The 20,205-nt window shown below is 40.4% G+C and overlaps 2 protein-coding genes across 16 annotated transcripts in view; both read right to left on the minus strand.

Moving 5' to 3' along the window:
- Positions 1 to 10,147: 10,147 nt before the first annotated feature.
- ARMH2 (armadillo like helical domain containing 2) lies at positions 10,148 to 11,765 on the minus strand. The gene is made up of 2 exons (XM_009450600.4): positions 11,413 to 11,765; positions 10,148 to 10,656 (listed from the first exon to the last, which is right to left on the minus strand). Exons 1-2 carry the CDS (start codon positions 11,675 to 11,677, stop codon positions 10,229 to 10,231), a joined length of 693 nt encoding a protein of 230 aa, XP_009448875.2. The 5' UTR covers positions 11,678 to 11,765; the 3' UTR covers positions 10,148 to 10,228.
- A 3,164-nt stretch (positions 11,766 to 14,929) lies between these two features.
- RIPOR2 (RHO family interacting cell polarization regulator 2) overlaps positions 14,930 to 20,205 on the minus strand; it is a 234,577-nt gene continuing 229,301 nt past the window's right edge. For 14 of the 15 annotated variants that reach the window (XM_063812147.1, XM_009450607.5, XM_009450605.5 and 11 more), the window contains one exon: positions 17,103 to 19,299. In XM_063812147.1, coding sequence (XP_063668217.1) covers positions 19,199 to 19,299 — 101 coding nt within the window. In that variant the 3' untranslated portion in view covers positions 17,103 to 19,198. Of the gene's footprint in view, positions 14,997 to 17,102; positions 19,300 to 20,205 lie in introns of those variants that run through there. The other variant, XM_063812154.1, reaches the window with a different exon arrangement.

Here is a 20,205-nt window from a genome sequence, read left to right on the forward strand (position 1 = left end):
TATAGACGGGGTTTCGCCATGTTGCCCAGGCTGGTCTTGAATTCCTGGCATCAAGCGATCCGCCTGCTTCGGCCTCCAGAGTGTTGGGATTACAGGCGTGAGCCACCGTGCCTGGCCTTAATTTTCTTTAATACTGAGATAAAGCCTACCTCATAGTGTTATCGTGAAGATTAAAACCTTTAGTGTCTAGGCTAAGTGTCTTAAAAATGGAAGCTATTATTAATCTATAACAACATTGTCCAGCAGAACTTATTGGGATGATGAGAATATCTGCTGTACAGTATGGTAGCCATTTCTGTGTGGCTGTTTAGCACTTGAAGTGTGGCTAGTCTGAATGAGGTATGGACATTTTAATTTAAGTCACTACAAGAAGCTAGTGGCAATTACGTTAGTGTGGCTCTGTGTGTTTCAGGTGTGGATCACTAGCCTAAAGATAGAATTAAAGAATAGGTAAATTAATTTTAAAGGAATTGAAGAATATTCTGGATTAGAGCATGAGGAGACTCAGTTGAGAGGCCTTTAGCATGGTTAAGAAAGAAAATAGGTAAGTAGAATAGGGACTTGACAAATAGAAAGTATTTTTGTAAAAATGCCAGAATTTGATGGTGGGGAGCAAAAGGAGAGGGAATTGAAGGGGATTAAAAAACTAAGGTAGTAGCTAAAACCATAAAACTTCTAGATTATATAGAAAAGTTCTTAGTGACTTTGGGTTTGGCAGAGAGTTCTCAAATAGGACACAAAAAAGCATCAACTTCAAATTAAACATTGTAAATTTTAAAAACTTTTTGAAAGACAAGCAAATGAAAAGGCAAGAACAGACTGGGGGAACATATTTGCAGAACATAGCCAACAAAGGATTTGTATCTATAAAGAACTAGGGTATGTATGAGATGGAAACTAAGTGCATGAAAAGATGCCCAACATTAGTCATTAAGGAAGTGCAAATTAAATGACAACCAGATACTGCTACATACCTTTCAGAATTGTTTTAAGTTTGAAAAATAAAAACAACTCCATCAAGTGTTAAGGATGTGAAACATCTGAAACCCTCCTGCAGTGGTGGTGGCAGTGCTAAATGCTACAACTGCTGTGGAAAAGCTGAACAATTCCTTAAAAGTTATACATACACATTTTATATGACTCAGCCATTCCATCCCTGGGTATTTACCCAAGAGAAACGAAAGCATATGTCCACATGAAGACTAGTTCACACATTTTCATAGCTTTATTTGTAATAGCCCAAATATCCATTGGTAACTGAGTGGATAAATTATGGTATAACTATACAGTGGAATACTATTTAGCGATAAAAAGGGGACAAAAATTGGTACACACCACATGGACGAATCTCAATGTTGTGTGAAAGAAGCCAGGTAAATACATACTGTATGCTTCTATTTATTTAAAATCACAAAACTACAAAGTATAATGAGAAAGCAGATTAGTAGTTGCCTAGGGGTCATGTAGGGGCTGTTTTGGGGGACATATTTTAAGCTTCTAGTCCCTGGGAACTGACCCTAGTGATGGAGAATTTGTAGGAATTTCCTGTGGAAGATGAGTCTGATTTTTAATTAGGTATCAAATGTTAGTATAACATGTCAGCCGGGTGTGATGGCTACGCCTGTAATCCCTACACTTTGGGAGGTTGAGGCAGGCAGATCACTTGAGGACAGGAGTTTGACATCAGCCTGGCTAACATGGCAAAATGCTGTGTCTACTAAAAATACAAAAGATTAGTTGGGCATGGTGGTGCACACCTGTAGTCACAGCTCTTCGGGAGGCTGAGGCACACAAGAATTGCTTGAACCTGGGAGGCAGAAGTTGCAGTGAGCATAGATTGCGCCACAGCACTCCAGCCTGGGCAACAGAGTGAGGCTCTGTCTCAACAAAACAAAAAACATGTCAATGAAAATACCTTGGAGAAGGGGTCAGGGAGTCAATCAAGCCTGGCCCGTTAGAACAAGTTCTTTGAAGTTGGTTTAATAAAATGCAGTCAAGCTTTGTTAAGGAAATGGCAAATGGATAAGAATCAGTTGGAAAAACAGTATGCATGAAGCCTGGATTAGACTGAACTAATTTGTCAATATATTTTACAAGGCTAGCATAACTGATATCAAGATTTGAGGATGGACCAGCCGGGTGTGGTGGCTTATGCCTGTAATCCCAGCACTTTGGGAGGCCCAGGTGGGCAGATCACCTGAGGTCAGGAATTCAGGACCAGCCTGACAAACATGGTGAAAACCCGTCTACTAAAAATACAAAATTAGCCAGGCGTGATGGTGCATGCCTGTAGTCCCAGCTATTTGGGAGGCTGAGGCAGGAGAATTGCTTGAACCCAGGAGGTAGAGGATGCAGTGAGCCAAGGTCGCGTCTTTGCACTCCAGCCTGGGCAACAAGCGAAACCTCATCTCAAAAAAAAAAAAAAAAAAAAAAAAAGAAGATAATGAGGATGGACTGTAAGGTTGGAGTGGGGGAATCTAGAGCCTTATTAATACAGATTGAAAAATCATAAATAAAATGGCAAGTCTAATCTACTAAAAGATAAAACGATGACCAAGTTAGGGTTTATCTCAGGAATGCAAGACTGCTATAATATTAGTAAACATGAAGTTCTTTATATTAAAGGGGAAAAAGCATATCATCTTAATAGATGGTAAAATAGCATTGATAAAATTCAACACCCTTTCTGGTAAAAACCCTTGGTAAGCTAGGAAAAGAAAAGAATTTTAACCTGAAATAAACTATGCTACCCATGCTTAACATAATGCTTAATGGTGAAGCTTTGGAATTAGTTTCAAGGTCAAGAGCTAGAAAAGGATGGACCACAATTATTTCCAATTCTTTTGGAGGTGGATGCAGTGAGACCAAATAAAGGATAATTATAGGAAGGGAAGAGAAAAGCTAATCCAAGAGCAGCTAGAAATGAATTTTAAGACTACACCATGGGTAAGATATCTCCCCCAAATAAACTGAAGTGTTATTAGAAGAAAGAATAAATTCTAGTGAGCCAAAACGCAACAAACGTCCACCACACTGCCTTACGGCCCTTGTACTTTTGGTTTGTTTAGAAAACTTCCTTGCCTATCCCACACCCTTCAAGATATTTCAGTTGACTTTTAGGTTGTAACTAATTAGGTTGTTAGGTCAACCAAGAAGGATAAGAATTGGTGTATACATATCTGAGCTCCTTGGGACCTCTGGATGAAATAATTCTTAAGGCATGTGTGTTGTGTGTTTACCAGATGGTTCCCCAGCAGGATTAAGCTTCCGTTTACCTACAGTGGCAGCTTTCTTCATAATACATCTTTTATTGGCTTTCTTCCCTTCCCTATTGCTAGTTCCCGAGATCACCTCCCAAATAATATCTTTCAAATCCTTAAGCAAATCCTCTGATTTGCTTCTAGGAAAACTCAAAAGTTGGGAGAGATGAACTTAGGAGGGACAGCAAAGGAAAACAAAATCACTGTTGTTAAAGCTTTGGTAAGCCAGCTTAAAATTCAAGGTTTACAGTAAAAATGTCTCAGCTCGAATCTGAACCTTGTATCTTACCTCCTTCAACTTAAAGGGGTTCCAGAGACCAAAAAGGAATTTGAATAGAACATATTATTAGACTACCTTATAAGCTAATCTTCTGTAGATAAAATGTTAACCAAAATTTCTCTAAACATTGTCACAGAGAGGCCTTCAGCAATTTCTGGTTAAACGTGTTAATTGAACAGAGCCATTTAATTTCTGTCTTTCCCAAACATTATTAAAATGACAGTAAGCTGTAAAAAACATCATAATCCCGTGCTGACCAAGCAGAGTCAACAGAAGTTGAGGCAAAAGTCACAATGCAGGGAACAGAATAAAACAAAAGCAAACGATGTAAGTATGGCTAAGCAATTCCATTTCTAGAAACTTATTCAACAGATACGCTCACACATGTGAAATTACACATATTTAAGATTATTCATTACAACTTTGAACTATCAAAATATTGGAAATAACTTAAATGTTCATCAGTATAGGACTGGTTATATAAATTACAGTTCACCCTTGAACAAGGCAGCCATTAGGGAAGCCAACACCTGTGCAGTTGAAAATCTGCATATACATTTTTCTTTTCTTTTCTTTTTTTTTTTTTTTGAGACAGTATCAGCTCTGTCGCCCAGGCTGGAGTAAAGTGGCGCCATCTCAGCTCACTGCAACCTCCGCCTCCTGGGTTCAAGAGATTCTCCTGCCTCAGCCTCCCAAGTACCTGGGACTACAGGCGCGTGCCACCACGCCTGGCTAATATAAATTTTCTTTGGCAATCTTCTGCTTTTAAAATTTAGATAATTTTTGTTTTTTCTTTTTTTTTCTTTTTTTGAGATGGAGTCTGGCTCTATCACCCAGGCTTCCGTGCAGTGGTGTGATCTTGGCTCACTGCAACCTCTGCCTCTGGCTTCAAGTGATTCTCCTGCCTCAGCCTCCCGAGTAGCTGGGATTACAGGCACACACCACCATGTTTGGCTAATTTTTGTATTTTTAGTAGAGATGGGGGTTTCACCATGTTGGCCAGGCTGGTCTCAAACTCCTGGACTCAGGTGATCTGCACACCTCAGCCTCCCAAAGTGCCAGGATTGCAGGCGTGAGCCACCACACCTGACCTAGATAAATTCTCTGTTTTGAAATTATTTGAGACGGTCTCACTCTGTCACCTGGAGTGCAGTGGCACAATTTTGGCTCACTACAACCTCTGCCTCCTGGGCTCAAGCGATCCTCCTGCCTCAGCCTCCCAAGTAGCTGGGACTATAGGCACACACCACCACACCTGGCTGATTTTTTTTGTAGAGATGTCTCACTATGTTGCCAAGACTGGTCTCGAACTCCTCGATTCAAGCAATCCTCCCATCTAGGCCTCCCAAAGTGTTAGGATTACAGGCATGAGCCCCACCCCACCCGGCTGAAATTAGTTTTTTATTTGAGGCAAGGTCTTATGTTTTTTAGGCTGGGCTCAAGTGATCCACCTGCTTCAGTCTTACAGGTAGCTGAGATTACAGGCATGCCACTATGCTCAGCCTTGCATATAATTTTTTACTCTTTCAAAACTTAATGATTAGCCTAATGTTGACTGGAAGCCTTGCTGATAATATAAACAGTTGATTAACACATATTTTGTATGTTATATGTATTATATCCTGTGTTTTTTTTTGTTTGTTTTTTTGTTTTTTGAGACGGAGTTTCACTCTGTTTCCCAGGCTGGAGTGCAGTGGTGCAATCCGCAACCTCCGCCTCCTGGGTTCAAGCGATTCTCCTGCCTCGGCCTCCTGAGTAGCTGGGACTACAGGCACACACCACCATGCCCGGCTAATTTTTGTATTTTTCGTAGAGATGGGGTTTCACTATGTTGGCCAGGATGGTCTCGAACTCCTGACCTCATGATCCACCCTCCTCGGCCTCCCAAAGTGCTGGGATTACAGGCGTGAGCCACCGCACCCGGCCTATATCCTGTGTTCTTACAATAAAGTAAGGTAGAGAAAAGAATTAAGCAGATCATAAAGAAGAGAAAATATTTTTTACTATTCATTAAGCAGAAGTGGTTCATCATAAGGGTCTTCATCCTCATCATCTTCATATTGAGTAGGCTGAAGAGGAGTCTCGGTGGCAGACTTGCTGTCTCGGGTGGCCGAGGCAGAAGAAAATCTTCATATGAGTGGACCTGAGCAGTTCAAACCCACATTGTTCAAGGGTCAACTGTATAGTACAGTCATACAATGAAATACTCTGAAGCAATGGAAAAGAATCAAACTCTTTAAGATGTAGAACAAAGTGTGAAATAAATTATGTATGTATAGAATGCTACTATATGTTAAAACCAGGACGACGTAAGGGATAGATGTATATTTTCTTGTATATAGATAGAATACTTCTGGAAAGATACAGAAGAAGCTACTTCTTTTCTTTTTATCCTTACATGAATTGATACATTTTAATTGGTTGCATATATGCTTCTTTTCCATATCTAATGTTTTCTTCCTGGAGTAGGAATCTCCAATAGCTGCAACACTCCTGGTTTTAGTGGAGATGAGGGACTTACCTGATTAGTGACTTTGGGAAGAATAGCCCTCAGGTGCTCGCCTCAGCTCTTCCCTTCTTCTTCTGGGGAGTGAGGGCTTGCACAGAGCACTGATGTTCTCAGCTGCTTCTCTTGGTTCAGGGACAGGCTGAAGTCAAATTACTAATCAAATGAAGAATAAAGACATCGCTGGACATGCAAATGCTCAAAACATTTACCTCCCCTTCATTCTTTCTCTGGAAACTACTGAAAAATTTTGAAATTAAAATGTTGGAATGAACCAGGAAAAGGGAAGAGAGAGTATACAGGAAACAGAGGCTTGAAGATGAGAGGGGTAATGGGGGGTCCTGGATGTTGAAGGGAACCCCTAAAATACTGTATTTGTTAGCTATAGGGCAGGCCCAGATTGGAGCAAGAGGATGGTGGAGCCGGAGCTGACAGTTACTCAGTGCATGATTGTGTTGAGAGATGTTAGACATATAGAGGAAAGTGTGGGAATAAAGTAGTGACAGGTATTCAGAAAACTAAGTAAAAAAACAAACTCCAGCCGGGCGTGGTGGCTCACGCCTGTAATCCCAGCATTTTGGGAGGCGGAGGTAGGTGGATCACAAGGTCAGGAGTTTGAGATCAGCCTGGCCAATATGATGAAACCCCATCTCTATTAAAAATATGAAAAAATTAGCCAGGCGTGGTGGCACGTGCGTGTAGTCCCAGCTGCTTGGGAGGCTGAGATGGGAGAATCACTTGAACCTGGGAGGCGGAGGTTGCAGTGAGCTGAAATCGTGTCACTGCACTCCAGCCTGGGCGACAGAGCGAGACTCCCATCTCAAAAACAAAACAAAAACTCCAGAGAAAACAGAGCTGTAGAAAGAAGGAAGTGTAATCATAATATCCTGTATGACCTAGCCTTGAAAAATACTGAATTAATCTTATTTGGTTTTAATGTATTTATTTATAACAGAGATGGGTCTTGCTATGTTACCCAGGGTAGTCTCAAACTCTTGGCCTCAAGCAGTCCTCCCACCTCAGCTTCCCAAAGTGCTGGGATTACAGGTGTGAGCCACTGTGCCCAGCTATCATATTTTTTAAATCAACAATTGTGACATAATTACATCGAGAGAGGAAGAGTAGGGCAGGTGAAGGTAGGCAAGATGAGTGTTAGAATGCCAAATTCCATCTGTCCTATTCAGAAGGAAGAACAAAAATCCCCAAAATTGAAAAAAAAAAGACAAGAATTAACAATGTATATAAATGATTTAGAAATATGAAGGTAAATAAATACCAGAAGAAACAACTGAAAGAATTCAGATGATTCCCTCTGGGAGTGTAAATGGGGAAGGGACTCAGAGACTGCTGTTTCTCACTAGAGGCCTTACATTATTTGACTTTTTAAACTGTGTATGTGCATTACTTTGCAATAAAAACTTAATTTTAAAAGCATTAAAAGGCTGAATGTGGTGGCTGACGCCTGTAATCCCAAAACTTTGGGAGGCCAAGGCAGGAGAGAATGCTTCAGCCTGGGAGTTCGAGATCAGCCTGGGCAAAATAGCGAGACTCCATCTCTATTTTAAAAACGTGTGTGTAAACATATATATGTATATATATATGAAAAAGAAATTAGCAAGGCATAGTGGCTTCCACCTGTAACTCTAGCTCCATGAGAGGCTGAGGCAGGAGGATTGCTTGAGCCCAGGAATTCAAGGTTATTGTATGATCTATGCCTCCAAATTTTCAGAGAGGCTAATTTGAGTAATAACAAAACTCTGGTCTCCCATTTAGCCAGCTCTACGTGTATTAAACTCTTTTTCTATTGCAATTCCCCTGTCTTGATAATGTTCATAGCTCAGTGGTGTGAGCTATGATTGCACCACTGCACTCCAGCCCAGGTGAAAGAGTAAGAGGCTATCTCAAAAAAGAAAGAAAGAAAGAAAAAAGAAAAAAAGTAATTCCTGGCAGTAATTCAGTATCTAAATGGAACTTCCAATTTCCAACCCTTAATGTATTCCTATCAACTAGATTCTAGTTGAGAAACTCTACATTCCATACTTCACAAAACCACAAAGTATGGAAATGTACAGTTGCTCAGCAGAATATAGCTTTTTCTGGTCTAATCTGAGAAAATTCCCCTCCAGATCCTTCTTAAGGAAACCCCATCTGATGATGTGATTAGCATCCTCCACAACATTCCCATCCCAAATACAAGTGAGGATCACGAATCTACACGACATTTTTTTAAATAGCCCCCTCTGTGCCTAACACTAAAGCACAGCTCAGTCAAAGCAAGTCTGTGAAAGATGAAAGTACGTAATTCAATGTTATGGTTGCAACTGAAGCTAGAGGCAGGTGTAGTTAGAGAATCAGGTACATATCCCTTAGGCACTTTTCTGCCAATATTATTTTTTCGAATAAAACTTTTGATGAGGTTGGTTAACACACATAGAGTGCAGGTATTCTGTGGCAGATTATCTAGTAGACAAAACAGAGAGAATAACATCTTTTTATGAAAATCTAAGAGCCTACCTAACTTTAGGTGTCGGAACACACACGCTCCATCTCCATCCAAACGTTTGTGCTAGTGGAGTTGCGGGCTGCTGCAGGTGGAGGTAGGCAAGAGGAGTGCTAATTCTAGTGCTAATTCCCAGTCAGCCCCATGTGCAACCAGATCATGCTCTGATAGCCGGAGAACCATCTCAAAAGCACTGCCACCGGAGGTTCTGTACTGAAATAGGGCTGAAAGGATTCAGGTGGGTCAATAGTGCCTGCTGAAGGAGGCGGCCGTGGGTGGGGCTAGGATTTGGCCTTTCTGAGTGCCTTGGTTTAATATCATCTAGTAACTCCCAAAGTGCACCATTGCTCCTAACAGTTATGTACATGATGCATCTTCTGATGAATTTCAGAATTTTATGAACTTAATTTTTATGAGGTCTTTTTTCACTTTTAATTTTTTTTTTTTTACTACACAGAAGCACAAGGTTAAAAAAAATTACCAGCATATTTTTTTTCCAATGGGAAATCAATTGTAAATAAAATACATATTTTTAATCAACTTCAAAAAAAGATATATTAGAAAATAAGAGTTTCATGATTTAATGGTAGACATTGGGGACAGACATTCTCTCTAGCCTTCATATAATAGGTGGCAAAAAGTAATAATTCCAGTTCTGTAATTTTACAAGTATTCATGTAACAGCCCCATGAGTTCTTGCTCTTTGCCCAGACAGAGCAGATTTATCAAGACAGGGGAACTGCAATAGAGAAAGATTTTAATACACATAGAGCTGGCTAAATGGGAGACCAGAGTTTTATTATTACTCAAATCAGCCTCTCTGAAAATTTGGAGGCTAGGGTTTTTTAAGGATAGTTTCATGGGCAAGAGGCTAGGGAATGGGGAATGCTGATTGGTTCCATTGGGGATGAAATCATAGGAGGCTGGAACTTGTCCTCTTGTGCTGAGTCAGTTGCTGGTTGGTGACCATAAGATCAGAAGACCCAGCTTGGCAGTCTGGGTGGTGCCAGCTGATCCATCAGAATGCAGGATCTGAAAAATACCTCAAATACCAATCTTAGGTTTTTCAATACTAATCTGTAGGTGCAACCGGGGAGGTTGGAATCTTGTGGCCTCTGGCTGCATGACTCCTGAGCCATAATTTCCAATCTGTGGCTAATGTGTTAGTTTTATAAAAGCAGTCTGGTCCCCAAGCAAGGAGGGAGTTTGTTTCAGGGAAGAGTCTAGGTAATCATCTTTGTTTCATAGTTAAACTATGAACTAAATTCTTCCCAAAGTTAGTTTGGCCTATGCCCAGGAATGAACAAAGGGCAGCTTAGAGGTTAGAAGCAAGATGGCGTCAGTGAGGTCAGCTTTTTTTTGCTGTCAGATTTTTCTCACTGTCATCATTTTTGCAAAGGTGGTTTCATTCATATTCCCCATTGTATCTAACTGCATGCTTTAACATCGTAATTTCCTAATGGGAAAGAATACACTCATGAGCAAGCTCAATGGGCTCTCTCTACGAGGTAATTTTAAACAGCATTTCTTTTCTGAAGTTTGATTATTGCAGTTAACTGTATGAAAATCTATACAGAACTCTTCAACTACAAAGGAAGACATCGATTTTTATTGTTTATTTCAGTTTTCCAGGGTAATACAGTGGCACAGAGAGCTGCAACATGTAACTGGATTTAGAGAAACTAATTCCTGTGAAAACCAATTAGGAAATACAGCACCTCTGCAAAATTCTCTGTCCATCCAGACCAATTCTCATTTGCCAACATTTGCAAATGATATTTTAGAGCACTGTGGTCTTTAAGCTCCTTGACGCAAGACAGGTTATTGCATGTCATGAGAGAGAGAACGTAACAAGTCCAAAATTTAAGGAGGAGGTAGCTGTTTGTTTCACTTTTGATAGTAGACTCGAATCTGCCTTCAAAAAAACTAATGAGAATAGGAATAAATTGCAGACTTTTGGCTCTTTTCTGGCTGACAGGGTTTAAGTAACACCAACATGCCACACTCTGGAGCAGCAGGATCTTTATTTTTGGTGCCAACTCCTCATCTTGCAACAAGTGAGCCACTTCTTCCATGTACTCAGCTGCAAAGTTCCCAGCAGGTGGTCCTCCTGTAAAACAAGCATTTGCATTTCCAGAAGTATTTGGTGTATCTATTAGCTAGTAACACTTTGGAATGCTTATATGTTCATATTCTTGTTGCCCTGTAGAGGGTACTTTGGATACTTTGAATTTTCCTGTCGTTTTCCCCCACCTCCCATGCTGCTGCCATGAAGACCAGAAAGTGTGTGTTGATAAGCAAGCAGTGATATGAAAAACCTGGGAAGGTCTCTGCTTGCTGGTCTCCTCCCTGGTTCCTTTAAGCAAGCACCCAGGAGTGAGTATTTCTTTCTTTCCTTTTTTTTTTTGAGACGGAGTTTTGCTCTTTTTGCCCAGGCTGGAGTGCAATGGCACGATCTCAGCTCACTGCAACCTCTGCCTCCCGGATTCAAGCGATTCTCCTACATCAGCCTCTCAAGTAGCTGGTATTACAGGCATGCACCACCATGCCCAGCTAATTTTTTGTATTTTTAGTAGAGATGGGGTTTCACCATGTTGATCAGCTGGTCTTGAACTCCAGACCTCAGGTGATTCACCCACCTTGGCCTCACAAAGTGCTGGGATTACAGGCATGAGCCACCGTGCCTGGCCAAGAGTGAGTATTTCAAGGTGAATAAAACCTGGTTGTGTTCGCTTAGCAAATATCCCTCATCCAATGAAATGTTATCAGAATTTTAAGATTACAGCTAAGAAAAATTACTAAACTACAGTGTTATAAAATGAGTGTCGTGAAACACTCATTTTAGCACAGCCATTTAGATCAGTACCTGTGAAGGCCAGCAGTCCAATTTTCTGGGCAGCTTGAGCTCTCTTCTCAATGGGTAGAGATTCATTCATCAACACTTGGCCAAGTACAACAATTTTTTCCTCATGAAAATAAGTCTCAGCTGAAGGGATTTTTTTTTCCTTCTTCTTAACAAAAAAGCCCTTAACAGTGACACGCCAGAATTTCTGGAGACGCCGACACAGCCCCGCAAAATACCCATACATCTTAACCCAAATTTGCGTACAAGAAAATCGGCTGTTAGCCATTGTGTAAAAAGGCCAGTGGTCCTTCAGGTACACCACTGGCAGTCACAGGAGTTCACAGTCAAGAACTCTGGAATGCATCACTTAGCAACACTGTGGAATGGAATATACAAACCAGGGGAAAGCAATATATGCCTAAATTCTTCAGCTTGTCATTGAAGGCCTTCTACTATTTGGACTAAACAATTTTACTTTCATTTCTCTGGTGTACAAAACCTCAACTTAAACTTGTTTCCCGTAATGCTCATGAATCTCACTACTGTCTTTGAACCTTTGCTCAGGCAGGGTATATTTGGAACTTGCCCGTTCTAGTCTGATTATTTCCACATGTACTTTGCTTCTTTCCATTGATCTTTTGTAGTATTGTTACCTCTTTTGCTTGTTTGCTACCCAAAGAGAGTTCTCTACATCATAGATTTATCTTATTTTGCTGAGAAAATAGAAACAATGAAAAGAGAACTTGCATAACTCTTACCAGTGCATCCACCCACCTATCTGCGTCTACGGTACCCATAGACTCTGTCTTTCCTCCTGTTACTGTGGATACCCTCTCTGTTTGTGCAGTAGATGTCAATCAGCTCCTCTCACCTCACTCAAGGATGTTGCTCTACGGTTCTTCTCTTATCTTGGTAATTTTTCCATCTCAACTGGACCCTTTGCATTATCAACAAACACACTATACTTTTTTTCTCATTAAAGAAAGAAAACTCTCTTGACTTCATATGCTTTCTTCCCACAGCGACTGCACATTCACTTCCCTGCTCCCCTTTACAGTACAGCTCTTTAAAGAGCTGCTATACTTACCATCTCCAGTCTTTCTCATTCTTTCTTGGATGAATTCCAAACAAGATTTCAACCCCATGACTCCACTGACATTGCCTGTCAGGGTCATTGAATTGTCAGTCTTTGACATTTGACACTCCTTTCTCTCTGAAACACTTTTCACCCAGCTTCTAAGATACCACACTCCTAATTTTTCTCCTCCTGGCCACTCATCATTTTCCTTTACTGGTTCCTCTTCTTATGACCTCTAAATATTGGAGAGCCCAAGGCTCATCAGTCTTTGTATGTGTTCTTTTTTTTTTTTTCTTTTCTTTTTCTTTTTTTTTTTTTTGAGTCATGGTCTCTCTGTGTCCCCCAGGCTAGAGTGCAGTGGCATGATCTTGGCCCACTGTAGCCTCGACCTCCTGGACTCAGGTGATCCCCCCACCTCAGCCTTCTGAGTATCTGGGACCACAGGTGCACACTAGCATGCCCAGCTAAATTTTTTGTAGAGATGAGGTTTTGCCATGTTGCCCAGGCTGGTCTTGAACTCCTGGGCTCAAACAATCCACCCACCTAGGCTTCCTAAATGCTGGGATTACAGGCGTAAGCCACCATGCCCAGTCCTTTTTTCTTTATCTGTACTTCCTAGATAAGATAAACCAGTTTATGGCTTTAACTATTACCCATATGCTGAAGACTCCCAGTTATATATATTATATATATATATTATATTAATTATATGTATATATAATTTTTTTTTGAGACATGTCGCCCTGTTGCCCAGGCTGGAGTGCAGTGGCCCAATCATAGCTCATTGCAGCCTTGATCTCCTGGGCTCAAGTGATCCTCCTGCCTCAACTTCCTGAGTAGCAGGGACTGTAGGCCACCATACCTAGCAAATTTTTAATTTTTTTTTTTTTAAGAAATGGGGTTCTCACTATGTTGTCCAGGCTGTTTTGAACTCCTAGCTTCAAGCAATCCTCCCACCTTTGCCTCCCAAAGTGCTGTGATTATAGGCATGAGCCACTACGCCTGCTCCAATTTTATATCTTTAACTGGATTTCTCACCTGAACTCCAGACTCATATTAAGTCACAAGCTTGATATCCCCATTTGAATGTCCAAGACGCTTTTCAGTTTTAACATGTCCAAAACAGAGTTCCAGGTCTTCCTCCCTAGACCTGCTGCTTCTCAGTTTCTATATCTTGGAAGATGGTATTACGTCCTTCTAGTTGTTCAGGTAAAAAATTCTAGATTCATCCTTGGCTTCTATCTATCTCACATCTCGTTTTCAACTTATCAATGAATGTATTGGCTCTACTTTAAAACATATCCCAAATTTGAGACATTCTACAGAATATACCTACATATGCTCTTCAAATATTTTAATGTGTGAAGGCTTAAAAAAATTGGGGTTACTCTGCTAGAATAAAAGAGCCTGAGAGACATGACAACTAAAATAAAAATGTAGGCCGGGTGCAGTGGCTCTCACCTGTAATCCCAGCACTTTGGGAGGCCAAAGCATGTGGATCATCTGAGGTCAGGAGTTCAAGACCAGCCTGGTCAATACAGTGAAACCCTTTTTCTACTAAAAATACAAAAATTAGCCAGGCGTGGTGGTGCACGCTTGTAATCCCAGCTACTCAGGAGGCTGAGACAGGAGAATCACTTGAACCTGGGAGGTAGAGGTTGCAGTGAGCTGAGATCATGCCATTGCACACCAACCTGGGTGACAAGAGTGAAGCTCCATCCCCAAAAAATAAAAAATAAAAAAATAAATGGCCAGGCGCGGTGGCTCACGGTTGTAATGCCAGCACTTTGGGAGGCCGAGGTGGGCGGATCACCTGAGGTCAGGAGTTCAAGACCAGCCTGACCAACATGGCGAAACCCCGTCTCTACTAAAAATACACAATTAGCCGGGCGTGGTGGCACATGCCTGTAATCCCAGCTACTCGGGAGGCTGAGGCAGGAGAATTGCTTGAACCCAGGAGGCAGAGGTTGTGGTGAGCCGAGATCGTGCCATTGCACTCCAGCCTGGGCAACAAGAGAGAAACTCCATCTTGAAAAATAAATAAATAAATAAAAATAAAAATGTAATCCCTGCTTGGATTCTGTACATAAACACGTGTGTATGTGTCTCTGTGTGTGTGTGTTTGTGTATGCTATAAAGGGTATTACTGGGACAATTGGGAAAAACAGAACTTCCTTGTCCAATAAGGTAGCCACACATGGCTATTTGAAATGTGACTAGTCTCAGTTGAGATGTGCTGTGAGTGCAACATGCACCCTGGACTTTGAAGACTTAGTAGGAAAAACTGTAAAATATTTCAATAATTTTTATATTGATCATATTTTGAAATATTTTACATTAGGTTAAATAAAATATATTATTATAATTAATATCCCCTGTTCTTTTTTCTTTGTCTTAAGTGTGGGTACTAGAAAATCCGAAACACCAAGCATGGCCTCTTTTCAAGGCTTTTGTACTTACTGTTGTGCAGGGAAGAAAACATCATTTCTTTTTTTCCCCTTTTTACATTTTTAGTTGAGACACTGTCCTGAAAATAAAAGTCAGATTAACAAAAGAAAAATAAACAGAAGTTTATTAATGTGTGTTGTACCCAATGTGCAGGAGAGACTTCAGTTCCAAAGTATTTCTCTCTCTAGGCAGTGGCTTAGGGGCTTTGCTTAAATAGTATTTCAACTAAGAGCCATGAATCCTATCTAGTGACAAGACAAAGAAAAGACCATCTTCAGGCTTCCGAAAGGTGAGAAAATGCCTGAAGGTTAAGTTGATGGGAAGAGTAAAGTCTGTTCCTGGGTCCTCTGGCAGTGCTGTATCTGAGCTCTGGTTATGAGCTGACCAAGGCAGAAAGGAGTGGCAGAATATGTCCCTGTTTTAACCTTTTCACTATAATCTCCAGCATTTTAGAGAGGAATATTTTAGTTGCCTCCAGTTGCCTCTGCCTGGAAGGTTCTTCCCAGAGATAATCCACGTGACTCATCCCAATAGCTCCTCGGGTCATTCCTCAAATGTAAGTTTCTGTGAGGCCTTTGCACTCCTTTTTTTTTTTTTTTTTGACAGAGGGTCTTGCTGTGTCACCCAGGCTAGAGTGCAGTGGCACGATCATAGCTCACTGCAGCCTCAAACTCCTGGGCTCAAGCAATCCTCCTGCTTCAGCCTCCCAAGTAGTTGGGACCACTGGTGCACGCCACCACGTCCAGCTGGTTTTTAAAATTTTTGTAGAGATGGGAGTTTCAGTATGCCATGCAGGCTGGTCTTGATTTCCTGGCTTCAAGGGATCCTCAGCCTTGGCCTCCCAAAGTGCTGGAATGACAGGTGTGAGCCACTGTGCCCGGCCCCTGACCACTCTCTTTAAACTTGTGATCTTTGCTTTCTCCCTGTGTCTGTCTTCACCCCACCTTGTGCAATCATTTTTCCCCTTCTCTGCTTTGCTGTCTTCCCTTTGCCAGGATATAAGGCCTGGGAGGGCAGGGATTGTTGTGTCTTTTATTTTTCTCTACTACTCTATTTCCAGTGCCAAGAACAGTCCTTGGCATACACCTCGTTCATAGTAAGTAAGCAACAAATACTTGTTGAATGCATGAGAAGTTAGAGTTCTAATTTTTAGCAAACAATTATTATTCCTTGAACAAGGTATACTTAGGACTGTCTCAAAATCAAAAGATAATATTTGTTTACTAAGAGGTACTGTCTCCAGGAAAAGTCAGGGATAAAAGTATTTTATTTGAGTTTTTCTGATACAGCGAGAAGTACTGGCATTTTTCAGTGAACTAAGGTTTACAATTTTACTTTACAATTTTGTAAAGTAACTAAGGCAATTTAGTTAAACAGTATAGTAGCAAACCTTATAGAGGAAAATGTTTGTACCACTGACTCAGTAAAAGCAATCACTGGTATTTAACGAGTCACTTGGTAAATACTGTCAGAGTTGAAAGTCAAGGGCTTCTTTGTGATGATGCTGGTGGGGTCTGAGTGGGAACAGAACATACACAAATCAGTGAAGGCACTTGTTTTTTTTTTTTTTTTTTCCCGAAACAGAATCTCACTCTGTTGCCCAGGCTGGAGTGCAGTGGCACGATCTTGGCGTGAGCCACCATGCCTATTTGCCCTCAAGGAGCTCACAGTCTCTGCTCCTAGATACCACAACAGTGAAACTTAGCTGTTTTCTCTCCAATTAGCTTTACAACAAACTGAGATTTATTATCTCTATTTAGAGATAAAGGAATTTCAAATTGAAAATAAAAGCACGAGCTGTGGTGGCTCACACCTGTAATCCCAGCACTTTGGGAGCTCGAGGCGGGCAGATCACCTGAGGTTGGGAGTTCGAGACCAGCTGATCAACATGGAGAAACCCCATCTCTACTAAAAATACAAAATTAGCAGGGTGTGGTGGTGCATGCCTGCAATCCCAGCTACTCGAGAGGCTGAGGTGGGAGAATCGCTTGAACTCGGGAGGCGGAGGTTGCGGTGAGCTGAGATCGCACCATTGCACTCCAGCCGGGGCAACAAGAGCAAAACTTCGTCTCAAAATAAATAAATAAAATAAAATAAAGGTGAAAATGAGGTGCAGTGTGTTCTGTAAATACCAACTCAGAAAGGGCATGTGAAAAAAAATAACATCAGACTGCACATGATGCTAGTAATTCAAAAATAATTTTTATTTTAACTTACATGACTGAAAGATCAATGAATACAAATGCCACAAAACTAAAAGCACCCCCTCAACCAAACATAAAATACAGAAGTGAATACAAAAGATCTGGAATTAATTACTCATGCAATAGTCAAAATAAAAAATAAAAAAATGACAAACCAAACACAAAATCCTGTAACATCTGTGTTTGACTTTCTATAAAAAGAACCATTTCAACCATTTAACATAAGCTATAGGCTATACCTACTAACTACAGACTGTACAATGTACCTTTAAAGTGAAGGATGTATGAATATATATAATATTTATAAATATACAGATATGTACATTATAAGTTCACAGTTGAAAGAACCATTTGCCAGAAGCCTGGCAAACAATTTGCACTTTGAAATGAAATGAGTCCTTTTTAAAAGTCTTGCTAAAATGTAAATATTTAAAATGACATCTAAATGATACAAACACGTCCATAGTACAGTTGATATTCCACAGTTTAAATTACACTCACATATATTGTTTTGATACCTTGGCATACCCCACCTTGTACACTCTTTAGAGGAAGAAAAGATATTTTAATAAGAGCTACTGAATGGTCTTGTACTTTGCTTAATGAACTTGCATCTCTGATACTGAAGCAATAATGGGACCTGATGTTTGAACTATTTGGCCAGGGAATCCTACCAGTGAGTGATTTCCCTGGGGGCAGTAACCACCCCTCAGGATGTCCTTCTTTCTAATCCCACGGTCATTTTTACAGAAGGAGGGACCACTTTAAATGTTCCTCCACTCCTACTCCATTAGGATTTCTCTGACTTCTAGGTTCCTCCACCTCAAAGAGCATCACAGGTTTGTGAATCTACAGCTTTTGGTTTTGATTTGTCTTAGCAGCAAAATACCCCTATGGTAAGAATATCATAAAAAATAGCTCTCATTGATTTAAAAAAAAAACATAAGCTTTGAGTTTTTTTTTAAGTGTATAGGCATAATCTTAATGTAGTTCTTAGTCATTTACTTATCTTTTTTCCATAATGGAAACATGATTTTGGAATTTTCAGGATGGGGAAAAGAAACAAAATAAATTATGGGAGTTTTTTTTTGTTTGTTTGTTTGTTTGTTTTTTGAGACTGGCTCTCATTCCTCTGTCACATGGGCTGGAGTGCAGTAGTGCAATCTCAGCTTACTGCAACCTCTGCCTCAAGTGATCCTCCCACCTCAGACTCCAGAGTAGCTGGGAGCACATAAAATTAAAACATCTAAACTTTCATAATGGGTCATTTTGCCAGGTTCTGCAGGCAAACTTTTATTTGAAGATATTCTTTTTTGTGCTTTGTATTGAAAGTAAAGTTAGGTAGCTAAGGGGACTACTCAACCCTGAGAACACGACTGAGAAAAACTGCAAGGCATATGATGTTTGTCGAAGTATCACATGACTATTTCAAGCTTATAGAGAAACTTGCAAAAAAGTACAAAGATGGCTATTTTTAAATTTCATACATATTAAGATAAAATGGACTCTTTCACTGAGTATTATCAGACACAATCGACGATGTAATCTATTTGAATTATGCCATAGCCCTATTCTATATTGGCCAAAGGAAAAGTAGATAGGTACTGTGAAACGAGGCTCTGAATTCTTTCTATAACATGTTTTTTTAGTTGTTGTTGTTGTTTTGTTTTTTGAGACAGGGTTTTGCTCTGTCACCCAGTCTGGAGTGCAGTGGTGCAATTACGGCTCACTGCAGCCTGAATCTTCTGGGCTCAAGCAATCCTCCCACCTTAGCCTCCCAAGTAGCTGGGACTACAGGTGCATGCCACCATGCCCGACTAATTAAACTATTTTTTCTGTAGAGACAGGGCCTTGCTATGTTGCCCAGGTTGGTCTTGAACCTCCTGGGCTTAAGCAATTCTCCTGCGTTGGCCTCCCAAAGTACTGGGATTACAGGCATGAGCCACTGCACCCGGCCTACATTTTTATTTCAGTTGTCATGTCTCTCAGGCTCTAAACAATTTCCAGCCCAAACCACAGCACCATCTTGATGAAAAGGGCCAGATATTAAGACAGCTGTTAGGCAGTTAACCTGTAATTAAAAGGCTGTGGCAACTTCAGTTCCATGACGACCTCCGACTTTAACACAGTCTCGAGGAAATTTGTCCAATTGTTCATATGCCAGCCGCCCATCTTCTCCTAAATACAGAACATTAAACATGAATACCCATTCAAACTTAACGTTTTTATTCATTACTCAAAGTAACATAGTGCCAGTTGTTTAGGGATGGGTTGCTATAATATGCTATGCTAACTTTTGGTAAGGAAAAGTTATCTTTTGTTATTCCTAATTATGTCATTGTTTTCCAGGTAATGCTTAGAACAACCAAGAACTTTTGAGCTAATTAATGCCAGAGACCAAAAGAATGCCAGGGTATGAAACAGAGTAGAAGTCTTATGGCCATTTGATGTTGATGATTTCATATAATAGATTTATTTTAGAGCAATTGTATGGATTATATTTTAAGTACGTTAGGGATTTCAATATGGCGAATGCACTGAACTTTTACATAACTTTTACTTGTATACATTATATATCGATACATCTAAATGATATGTAGTAAAATCAATCTTAGGCTTTCAAACTTCAGCTAAAAATTACTTTTTACTATGTAAACATACAGAGATGCCTTCTACCAGCCACCAGCTAGTTCAGTTTTGTCCATAACGCCACCTTGAACAGTTAGGATGCAATTGCAAATAATTTTAATGTTTTGTTCTATTTTTCTACTTTAAAAAATGATTTAGAAAATGAGAAAATAAAATGCAAAGACAAGTGATAAGAAGCAGGCTTTCATACATGTAATGCAAGTGAGACAAAGATGGAAATAGTTGTGCCTAATCAGAAGTTCAGCTGGGTGTGGTGGCTCACACCTGTAATCTCAGAACTTTGGGAAGCCAAGGTGAGTGGATCACTTGAGGTCACCAGTTTGAGACCAGCCTGATCAACACAGTGAAACCCCATCTCTACCAAAAAATACAAAAAAAAAGTTAGCTGGGTGTGGTGGAATCCGCCTGTAGTCCCAGCTACTTGGGAGGCTGAGG

Source organism: Pan troglodytes, chromosome 5 (genome assembly GCF_028858775.2).
Source record: "Pan troglodytes isolate AG18354 chromosome 5, NHGRI_mPanTro3-v2.0_pri, whole genome shotgun sequence".
Taxonomy (NCBI): domain Eukaryota; kingdom Metazoa; phylum Chordata; class Mammalia; order Primates; family Hominidae; genus Pan; species Pan troglodytes.

Excerpts from the sequence above, each read along its gene's own strand:
- ARMH2 (XM_009450600.4), bottom strand. The coding sequence starts at position 11,677 with ATGGCTAACAGCCGATTTTCTTGTACGCAAATTTGGGTTAAGATGTAT. Across the intron at positions 10,657-11,412 it reads TGGACTGCTGGCCTTCACAG|GAGGACCACCTGCTGGGAAC; the intron begins GTACTGATCTAA and ends CTTGTTTTACAG.